Below are 12,240 nucleotides of genomic sequence, written 5' to 3'. Positions count from 1 at the left end.
TTTAAGTATTTCTAACACAGTGATCGTAGTCAGGGGTCTGTTTAGAAGATAAACGAAACCCTTCACAAAATATCTTTTCATAAAAACGGACCGTTCACAAAATATTTTAACTTAAAAACGGACCCTTCGCAAAATGATTTTTCTTTTAATCGGATCCTTCACAAATTTGTTTATCTTCATTATTATTTTGTTAATCGAATAAACCCTTTCCAGGGCAAAAAACAAGAAAGATGGATGTAAACGAATTAAGTTTTGTCTTCGGCAGACGATTCTTCCATTATTCGTCCGAAATTAATATTCTGCGTTCAGCAGTATAGGCTAAATACCAAATATTTGTATGTTGCATCTCTAATTTAGAAGCAGCAATTGTTGTTTATTTTTTAAAATTTAATTTTTTTAATTATAATTTTACAGTGTTGAGCATAATCTTGTATGTCTTTACAATTTAAAAACTCCTTGAAAAAGTTTTTTTTTTGCAATAACGGACCCTATTTGCACAAATTCATAAAAGCGGACCCTGGTTGAAAGAATGTGAGTAATTTTTTCACAATTTCATGAAAAACGGACCTTTCACAAAATGTCTGGACAGACCCCTGGTAGTTGTCCTGATATTCATAATAAAACTATTTTTTCCTGATTTTTAGAATTTTGTCTTAACACTCCTGATTTTTGTATGTATTCAGAACATATTTTTTTCTAACAATTCAGTGCGGATTTTTTTTTTTGAAAAATACATTTTATATTAGAAAGATTTATCAATACTAAGTTTTTTTTTAAAATTAATAATGCTATTAATAATTGCAAAATTCTAAAATTCAATCTGAGGGACCGACCGTCTGTACATGGTTCAGCGTATATATTCTTTCTGGCTCAATTCATTGTTTCGAACTTTTTGAAAATTCAATTCTTTAATTCAAAAAGGAAAGGAAAAAAAAACCGAAAAGCAAATTTACATAATCAAATTTTTATGATTTGGTGTGTTATGGGTCCATACGCTTCTTTGTTATTTTTCAGCAAATGCAGCAACAAATCTTGTTGAGTTTAGTTCCTTCCTCCTAATTCTTGAAAAGATCTACCTTTTTTATCATTGATTGCAATCAAGAATAAAGAAATCATATCACTGAATTTTTAAACGGTGAAAAAAGGGATCATCCAGCAAATTATATACACTGTACAAAAATGTTAAGCCGCACATTTGCTGTGTTTTATGTTCAGAGATTATTGAAATTCTATTTTAGTAATTATTGGATTAATATATAGTCCTGCACTTGATTATGAATCTTAGTGTAAAGAACGTTTACTAATTGATAATAGTTATTCTTTAATTGAAACTAATATAAAAAATTTTATTCATTGTTCCCGATTGCTGTTCTGTTCTTCCTTAATAAAATTATTCTGAAAACTTAGAACCTTCTGTTCTAAAAACAAAGTGATTCCGATATTAAAAGAAAAGAATATATTATTGTTCATTTGCGATAAAATAGGTGTTTATTTGATCGAAGTTGAGCAAATTTTACTTTTTACTTGTCGTTTTCTCTAAATTAATCTGGTATACATCTATATGTACTGTGCCAAAAATTTCCTGAACTGAAATTTTTAAAAAAATGCCCTGATTTTTCTTCGGTTCACTACAAATTACTACTACTACATGAAATCGTTTAAGAATTTTGTCGAATTTCAATTCGTTTGAAAACGATCGTAAGTCATTAAGAAAATTATCGTTTCCAATTTAATATATTACGTAACGTTCGTAAAATTTTTGTTCTTAAGTGGGCTGCTAAAAACGGGTTAATAAAATGGTCAATTATATGGCGACTTTTTACAACCCTATTTTAGATCTAATATTCTTTTCCATACCTAAATTTTATCTACGATATTGCTAAACAATTCAGCAAGCAGAGATTCTTATATTTGGTGGAATTTAAAATTGACTTTTTTTAAACTTAAATGTTTATTTTGTCGTGTCAAAGGGTCGTATTAATTTATGTCAGCGCAGGTGCTGATTGAACCGCCCTGGGCTGAACCTCAGAAATTACTCGAATTAGGAGGCCCTTTTGTTAGGGTAGATAGAGGTCGCAGCACACTCATATATATATTTTATAGTATGTTATATTCTTCGCGTAAGAAATATTATTTGAACTTTTGTTAACTTATACTTACTTGTTCTTGTTTTTATTTAAAAGAAAAAATATTTGTAAATATTTGCATGAAATATTTTATTGATTAAACCATATGATCCATTAAATTTAAATGACATTTTTATTTACTGGTTAATTAAAGAAATTCATCTATATTTTATTTATTATTATTTTGAAATCTTATGTTTTTAAAGACCTGTAAAATAACCCTCTTAACATATAATATACTTTAACGATATATATATATATATATATATATATATATATATANTTTAATTAACATTCGTTTCGGCCCATAGAAGGTCCTGTGAGAGATAAAAAATAATTCAATATATAGAAAAATCCGTTTTTTATTACTTCAATGCATACTATTAGTTATTGTAATTGTCTCATAATCCGATTAATTTGTAATTAATTTGATATTTAATTAATTTGCTAATTAGTAAATTATTCGGAAAATTAATTAATTATTAATTAATTGTTAATTAATTATTAATTAATTGATTTGCAATCACATACTCCAATTAATTTGGAAAATTTTTTAAGAAAGAAATTTAAAAAATTTGATGTCAATTTTTTTTTTTTTTTAAATTAACCCAACAGGTTTTTCTGATAAACTACAGATAAATAAAATTTTCGAAATCAATTTTGACAATAAATATGCATTATATAGTACGTGAAAGTACCACAAATTTAATTGGAGTATGAGCAATTACAATAACTAATAGCCTGCATTGAAGTAATAAAATACCGATTTTTCTGCATATTGAATTATTTTTTATCTCTCATAGGACCTTCTATGGGCCGAAACGAAAGTTTCCCCCTAAAATTATTCCTTATAGGCATACATCCCACTAGTTTATTTTAATATTGGCGAGTCACACTTCCCTAGTTTCCCTTGTAAGTTCTTTACATTCTTTACAATTATTTATTGTAAAAATTTTACTGCAAATCGAAGCATTTTTTTAAAATAATTTATCTTTAAATTGTTTCCTACATTTGCGTATAGAGTAAAAAACGGTGTTTTCAGATGAAAACTTGCTGTACTAAACAATATATGACCCTTAATTTTATTTTGAAAACCCGTAAAAGTCGGACATTTTCGCTTGAAATTGATCAATAACCTTCCATTTAGTATTTATTTTAAAAATTATATAAATTTTTTTTCTTTTCGCTATTTGTCGAACTAGTTAATTTGCATTGTTCAATAAATTCAACATGAGCATTTTACCCACAAAAAATTTATCTTTAAAATAGAATGAAAAAAAAAAGAAATTTAATGAAAAATTAGCATGATTTATATTTATTTACATTTTAAATTTATAAACTCGGAAAAAAATTTACTTGTGGCTGCTTCAAAAATTTCTAATAACAACAAATGATGTAATATTTTTATGTATAAATTGTCTTTCTTCCATGTTTTAGGAACAATAAATATTGATTAGCGATTGTCGTGAAAAATGTCAGCAAAATACTATAGTCTCTTGTTGTATTATAAAAATAGTTTTATACTTGCACGATATCATATAAGCTTGCACTAGTGTTTTAAGAAATGTATTTATTTTTTTATTCTTTACCTTTCCCTTGCACGTTTCTCTATTCTAAACTTGTATTAAAATTTCCTGTTGTGTGTGTATTGTTCCTTAACTTGAATGTTTTGCTCCCTTTAGTTCCCAAACTGCCCCCGAAAAGATTCCTTCTGAGGTTGGACAAGAGGTTGATCCCTCAACAGGAAGGTAATAAAAAACAATCTATAGTTAACTGCAATTATAATAAGTAGACTATTAATCATAGATGAAAAAAATTAAGCATGCATTGATAACGTGGTTTGTTATTGAGAATGATATAAGTCTATATTAGAATTTTTTTTTTGCATGTCTATTTTTTTAAAAAGTTTTGAACTAATATACTGTAATAAATAATCCCAAGAAACTGAAGCGGTACTTGATTAAAAACTTCATTTGCTTCAAAAATACACAAATTACAGGGCTGATTGTGCTTCGGGAAAAATCCTGATTTCCGGATCCGGAAGTTTCTGGAAATCATTGATCACATTTATACATAAGAATTCTTGTATGTTTTATTTAAAAATATTAGAACTAGAATTTATACTAGGCATCTCTTCCATTTGCAAATATTTTTGTTTATAGAATAATAAATATAGTTAAAGATAAAAGTAAAATTATACATAATTATTATTTTAAATTATGCTGCATATAATTTACTTAGAATTTCATGTTTTGAAAATATCAATGATTCAAATTTATATAGACATTAATTTTTTGAAATGCTTCATTAATGATTTTAAAATAAATTTTCAAGATTTTTGAGTTGGGCTCACTATCACTCCTGCAAATTGGAAGTTACAGTTGACATCTTTCAAGCCTTCAAACTTGCCGAACATTGCCAGACATGAATGAAAAGAAACAAAACGGATTTGAAATATAAAACGTAAAGTTGCCATCGAAAAAATAAAGAATGGAAACAAAATAAGAAAAACTACAATAGCCGAGAGAGAGAAAAAAATCAAAACAGAACAAAAAAACAAAGCAAAAAAAAAAAACGTAAGAGACAAATTAGGGTAAAATGCATTTTAGTGCGTTATAGAGAGGTAGCGAGGAACTAATGTCGTTAACAAGGGAATTAGCATTCATGAATAACCAAAGATTCCAAGGAATCAAGATGAGCTGATGTGACTTGGGTAAAAATAATTCTGATATTGTCGAAAGTGAATTTATACCAAAAATTTCAACCATGTGTAGCGATTGAGAATTTCTCGTATTCTTGATAACAGACATATCTACTACTGTAGTTTTTCTAGTTTTGTTTCCCCGCCTTAATTTTTCCGTTACAAACTTAACGATTTATGTTTCATATCATTTATGTTTCTCCTCATTCACCTATGACAACTCTGGGAAATGGGCGCCTATTTTTATCGACTGTTATTTCTAATTCGCATATTTTTGATGTGAATGAAGTTTTTAATCAAGCATTATCGTATTGTGCACTTAACATTACGTATACCATACGTAGGGCTAATCACGTTTTCGTTGTGCATGTAAAGCTCTAGAAGGATTTAAAAACACTAATTTAATATGCGTATAGAATTTGATTTTAAGTTCTTTTTTAGTTACAAATATTTATGAATGATGTTTTTCGCACTGAGCATTAGGAACTAATAAAGAATCGAATAGAAGAATTTAATATAAAATAAAGGATAACAGTTCTCTAATTGTTCGCCGAGTTACTCTAGGACAAGTCGTTGAGAATTACAATTTTAAAAATTTCCGTTTCAATTGACGTAAAACATTCAGCTGGATTCAGCAATCAAAAAAGCTAGAATCAAAAATTTAAAAAACATTTAGCTATCAAAAAAGATCTTTAACAGTTAAGAAAATTTTGTTCGAATTGCAAAGATAATTTTGTTCGAACTGCAGCGTTACGAAAATATGTGTCATTTTCATAATTTTTATATTTTATGAACATAATCTGAAGGTTATATTAACTTGCATCATGACATCGGTTTAATAAAGGATCATGCGAAACTATCGTTGTTAATTTTCTTGTCTGACTGATGAAGGTTAATTAATACACAAAGTAAAAAACTTAATATTCGATGTCAGACAAAATACTCATTATTGAAAATAAATTATAATTAATTATAAAACTGATATACTACCTCTACGACTACGTGTTAACAGGGGAGAATTTGATTAAAATTAGACAATTTTAGTGATTTTAATTTATTAATTTTTAAATGTGTACGTTAGTAGACTTGAAATACTAAGTCTTAGGTTTTATGACCTAGGGATTATTTTATTTACTAAAAAGAAAAAAGTAATTCGAGATTTTCTTGCTAGCGGTTAATTATTATTTTAAATCAAGCTGCAGATTTAATACTCGTTTGCCACTTCTTAAAAAAATTTAAAAAACTGAGCGTTTTGTTTTGATTAGTTGCCACACAATGCAGACAAATAACAATCGCTTTGTTTTAGTTAAGTTTACAGATTACGCAGGCAAAGTGCAAAAACTGTTATTACTTCATGTGAGATTTAAAAAAAATTTTTTTTAATGAAATGTTGTACTTAACAATGTTTTTTTTATTTGGCATACTTTTGTTAGCAACCATTATATCCATACGGAATCCATGATCCATCCATTTTATGAATCATTGGCTTTTAAAATGGCTTTATGCATCAAATACCCCAATCACGTTTTTTACTTAAAATATTATGTTATCCAATTAATTTTACTATGCATTGTATATTGCATGAGTTTAAGCATTTATTATTATTTTACACTTGGTAGAATTGTCCTTTTCTTAGGTAGAAATGCCTTTTGTTTTAATTTTTTTATCTCTAAATTTATAAAGTGCACATGGCCTTCGACCAAATAATTAAAGTAAAACTTAGATTGACTCATTCGGGGCGTGTTTTTAAATCTGGATTTATGTGGTGTAATCAAGTTTTCTTTTCCCTTCACGAATTATTAATTCAAGGTTATCATAATTAATGATGATTCTTGAGCCATTAATATTGAGTTAATTGTTTGTCTCTTAAACTGAAGCAATGGTCTATAATTCCAATCTCTCATTCACCAATGAAAAGAGAGAAAAGAAAAATACTGATTTAAATTGCAATTACAAATATTTCAAATTAGTTATCTATTTGATCTTATAGATGTACGATGGCGCTCAACAAAAATTCACTTGACATTTCGAAACGATGTTTTTCTGTCAAGAAAATTACTGAAAATTGCATTTTCATGCTACAAACATGAAAAATTAAAGTGTGCTCGGGTCAGAGTGGTGTATTAATAATCTTTTAAATCCTGTTAGCTTATTTAGTTACGTTTTAAAAACTAGTGTATCACCTTCTGAAAAGTTTCCAGCAAATTGCATTCTCAAATCCGTCATTAAATAGTATTAGTTATTATAAGAATAAAATTAGTTCTGCCAAATAATATTATGGATTAAGAAATATTAATGAAAAATTACAGTTTCTTTTCAAATGGAATATGTGTATATTATTCTCTAATTTATTTCTTAATATGTTTTTTATAAAGTTACTTTTAATTATGTTTGACATCCATTGTTTAATTCTTCGATATATATTTTTTAAAAATCTATCTTATTATATAAAACACTAATACCGTACTATGCATGTAGATCTTATAACCGTCGTTGAACAGCCGACCCAATTTTTTGGGTATATTCAACTCCGAAGCCTTGTAATTTTGAACCCAATCCAGAAGACAAGGACTCCTGGATCAAGTATTGGGAGAAATTTGCCTTTGGGGAGAATTTTTTAATGGAACTAATCTACATTTGCGTTACATGGTGAAGAAAACCCCGAAATCCTCCCACAGTTAGTTTGACAGCAAGGTGACTCTAACCCATGATCCGTCTACCACTGAGGATATTTTAAATTAGCACTGTGGTCGGTGTGAGCCGGGTGTAGATTGTTAAAAATCCGACCGTTTTACTATTAAAAGTTTAACTTTTTATAGGTTTTCTGATGGATGGGGCGGAGTATATGTAACTTAGAAACTTAGCTAAAATTATTATTTCCTCCAAAACATTTATGTTAAAATGTTTTATGTTTTTTTTTTATTATGTTTTTTTTTTCTACCCTTGAATTTATAAGTTGAAGAACCGGAGTAATTTGTTCTTAAACTGTATTAAATTTATGATTAATGCAGTACTTGTACAGTAAATAATGTTTAAAACAAACAAATACGACAATGTTAAATTCTATATTTTTTTGCCTTTTTGGTCATTTTTATAGTTTTGGTATCAAATTTTTCATAAGTCAAATGGTTATAAAATTTTTCAAAACATCATCCTTTTGAAAAACGAACTAAGTGACTCCTATTAAATTTTACCAAAATTGTTAATATTAAGATGAAGTTGCGAAAGATGCAGTGCTGCCATCTATTGAGTATTTTAATTGTGTGGAGGAAATTCTTGATGAAACGTCTCTAAAATAAATATATTATTTTTCTTTAATGGTGAGAACTATGCTAAATGCATTGCTTACTAGTATAGCTTACCACATCTCTTTTTTTTTTTTTTTTAATATTTTTGATCTTTTTAAATCTTCAGATTTTATATATGCTTTATTAAGGACACCTTAGTTCAGTTCACAATTACGAAAAAGCTATTCTCATGTCATACTGTCAAACACATCAGTTGATAAGCTTAAACAATTGTTTTAACACAGTTGTAATTTATTACACTGTTTTCTTATCTTTTTGTAATTTATTGCACTGTTCTCTTATGTCTAATTAACGAGAGCGAATTTGTAGTGGGGATAGCAGCGTTCTAAAACAATCTCCAATTATAAAACATCAGAAAACTCAATGTAAATAAATATTCTGTATGACCGATAATATATAATAATTAATATATTAATATTAATATATTAATATTAATATATTAATATATTAATATTAATATTCCGATAATATATAAATGACATTTTCTTATCATTCTGGTTAAAATCTGCCGCTTCTTATGCAAAGTTAAGTTAGTATTGCTTAATGCCATTATCCTAAATTTTTTGTGTTCTTCTGGAATTGTACCTAATGCAATAATAAACATTTGTTTCCAATTAATCCAACAATGTTTAATCATTAGTTTTAGGCCATTTTTACTTTCGTATATAAGGATTTCAGAATTTTATTACTATACTAGCCGCTTTTGGCGATCAGCTTGGTCACCTTTCAAAATTATCTTGTTCTGTTCAACATATTAGTTTAAATGGCAACCAAGCTGAATGCATAGATCTGTATTTAAATATTCTAATTCTTCAATCTCTCCCCTACTCGAATCCGAACACCTTAATTAGTATACCATTATAAAACACCTATATAATCACTATATATTAACCAAATTTTCTTCACTTCTAGCTGTTGCCCGATCGGGAGTAATTTGATTTCAATTTTTTACTATTTTCTGGAGTTGCCCGCAATATTGTCAGAAGTTCTTTATGTAGTAAATTTTCGTCGTAATTTAAAATGTGTCCAGCAGCCACACAAACAAAATCGCACAAACCACCGTAAGGTATGAGTTTGGAACATTTCAGCATAATAGGCAGCAAAAGTATAAAAATGATTTCCATCTCTGTTGTGATATAAGTTACTTGAGTATCGTATAATATATTCTGTATGTATGCTATTGCTCGAAAAGGACAAGCTCTCTCACCAATAACTGGCATGACAGTATGCGGCACCATAGCACCGTTTATGATCTAAATTAATCAACACTACTCAAATTATTAAAAGACAACCCAACAAAATGAATCTAAATGCTTAACATATTATTAATTATTTAACACTACTTAAATTATTACTTAAGATAACCTAACAAAATGAATAATAACTATAGTGTTGCCAATGGATAAAGAAATATCCGAGTTTATGTTGTTATGAGTTATAAGAGAAATATGGAGATTATGATTTAAAATATGTCCGGTATAGGTGTTAAGATTAATAATTCTTGGTACTTAATAAGTAGTTTTGGCAAATCCATTGAAAAATTATTTTTTTCTGTTTGTTCCTAACTAAAAATACTCCAAATCTTCATCAAATGTGCAAAATATATTTAGAGGATTCGATTGTTCCCTTTTAAAATGGCAAACTTTAATGTATACCTTTTCTTATAAAGTAATGAATTGAATTTAAATTTCTTTTTTGTTTTGTTTCTTCTATTATGCATATTTAAATTTAATTATTTATTTTTTTTTCGAAGTCTATTCTTAAGTCCATGTATTTTAAACTATTCAAAAAATATCCTGGAATTTCGAAAAACAATAGAATTATCAAATTTCGAAAAATGGAAGGAAAAATAAACTTTTTGTGCAAGAGGAAAAAAAACAAAAACTTTTTGTATTATTCTGAAGAGGTTCATCTAATGTCAGCTGGGTCAGAACCTCTGGCTGTCCTAAATCGAATTTCATCCAATTTTAATTTGTCGAATAAAAGAATCTTGACCCCTTATTTAATATAGTGGAATGTATGACGTCTATCACTTCTAGTTCGAATCGAATGTTCCAGAAAAGCATGTGCAAAAGCCATGTTCTTTTCGTGGATCGTCAGAAACCGGATCCAGAAATGAAACAGGTGCAAAATGTGATAGAAGTTGAAGGGATTATATTCCTAATCGAATACGTTTGAGAGCCACTCGGTTTAAGAGCTCTGAAAGATATTAATGAGATGATTTCTCCACTAGATTGTCTGGTTCATAATTCATTTTGTATTCAGATGAGATACTCCATGCGTCTTTAATTCTATGAAGTGTTTCATGTTGGCAAAACTCCAAGGCTTATTCTTTCATTCTGGATTTACCGAGTGCCGTCGCCATGCAGTCTAGCTGTTTCGGGCGGATTTGTCTGAGTTAATTGCAGCTTTCCGAGTAGATTTCTAGGAACCATTAAAGCATTTTTTTTTTAGTTGTTTATTTTAAGTCATCCTTGTTTTCTTGGAGCAAATGCAATTAGATGCCGCGCCTTTCTGGAAGGAATTCTTTCTTAATTTAGAACCACAAATGCTTTTTATAAATATCTTATTTGTTAGTTATCGTAGTTTTGTTCTTTTTTTCCCCCCCAATGAAAGGAGGAAGAAGTGTTAAGTTCGTCCATGGGCAAATATTCATATTTTTGGTTATTATTTGGGAATTGAATTCATAACACAACATTTTCTTTGATTTAGTTATTTATTGCATACTTAGGAGTTGAAGGACAAAATTTATTTTTATTATTCAGTTTATTTTTTCTTCATTAAAATTTTCTTTTCATTATTCGTCATCTGCTAGTGTAATACTTGTATACCAATAGTAATTATTTTTTTTGTTCATTTCGTCTCCGTTAAAGAGGGAAAAAAAGATGCCAAAAATTAATATTTACAGAAATTTTATTCCAAAATCAGGAATAACGGAATAATATTATTGCAATTTAGTTGCTTTTTTTATTTCTTTGATTTTTACTTCACACCGTTCTTATAAACAATGATACAGATGTCGTAACGCATTGCGGTAACAGCCAATCAGGGGTCGCGATAAGACCAACGACCTGGTGGTAGTAACGTAGAGAGTATTGCGCGTTAACCGCCTTTACTTCTTATACTGGCTTGTACCCATCGATTTGAAGCTTAAAGGGCTTTAAGATGCTGCTAGGGATATAATACCAGATCTTTCATATTACTGTTTGGAGCTTTAATCGCTATATCATCGTGGCTCAATTTATTAATGCAACATTTAATTTCCTTCTATCACATGATCTTTGATCACTCCCTCTCACTCTGTCCCTTTTTTTTCCCTTCAAAATATTAATACTGTATTTTAAGGGATTATTTAAAAAAATTATTCCGAATAAATTTATCGCTTAATGAATGTGAAATCGCGTATAATAATTTAGAGTTTGTTATTTTTTACTGAAAATAGTATTTTAAAACAGAACAAATGCATGCGTTGTTATTTTTTACTGAAAATAGTATTCTAAAACAGAACAAATGCATGCGAATTTTTAACTAATTCATTTAATATATATTATAAATATTTGACTTTTAGATCTCTTCCCCCCCCCTTTAAATTTAGTCAATTTTTTTACAAGTGTTGCACATGGCTGCTGGTGATTCACCTGTGACCTAAAAGTTTTTAAATAAAAAAACTTTTTGTTAAATAAGTTATTATAAAAATCTTTTTTTTTTACTTTGTTTCCTTTACACGTAATAAAAAAAAGATGTATATCTAAAGATAATATATATTCCTTTACTCTTTATGTTAGATAAATATCTAATATAAAGCGTAAAAGAATCAATATTATCTTTAGTGCACAGAAAAATTTCTTGTGTATGAGATATTTCTTTCTTACAAGCAATAAAATTGTTAGAATTACTTTTTAGAGATGTGCTTAAAAAAAACAACAATAAATTCAGTTTATGAATATTTCTGCTTTATTTATTTTTTTCAATTAATTAGAAACTATAATTTTATTTCTATGTCAGTTGCTTTAATTTAAAAATCCATCTACTTTTTAAAATAATTATGTTATGTAATTTAAAATCTATAAAATTTTAAATCTAAAGCCGAAAGTAAACAACCTTA

At 27.9% G+C, this 12,240-nt stretch overlaps 1 protein-coding gene across 6 annotated transcripts in view; it reads left to right on the top strand.

The window, feature by feature from the left end:
• Nucleotides 1-12,240, top strand: part of LOC107443996 (TSC22 domain family protein 4) — a 290,113-nt gene that overhangs the window by 267,833 nt on the left and 10,040 nt on the right. For 3 of the 6 annotated variants that reach the window (XM_021145686.3, XM_021145684.3, XM_021145683.3), the window contains one exon: nucleotides 3,809-3,874. The exons of the other annotated variants lie outside the window; for them this stretch is intronic. In XM_021145686.3, the coding sequence (XP_021001345.2) occupies nucleotides 3,809-3,874 (66 nt within the window). The remainder of the gene's footprint in view (nucleotides 1-3,808; nucleotides 3,875-12,240) is intronic. 6 annotated transcript variants of the gene reach the window in all.

Source organism: Parasteatoda tepidariorum, chromosome 3, assembly GCF_043381705.1.
Source record: "Parasteatoda tepidariorum isolate YZ-2023 chromosome 3, CAS_Ptep_4.0, whole genome shotgun sequence".
NCBI classification, from domain to species: domain Eukaryota; kingdom Metazoa; phylum Arthropoda; class Arachnida; order Araneae; family Theridiidae; genus Parasteatoda; species Parasteatoda tepidariorum.
Note: the sequence above shows the minus strand (reverse complement) of the source record. Positions and strands in the feature narration are given on the sequence as shown.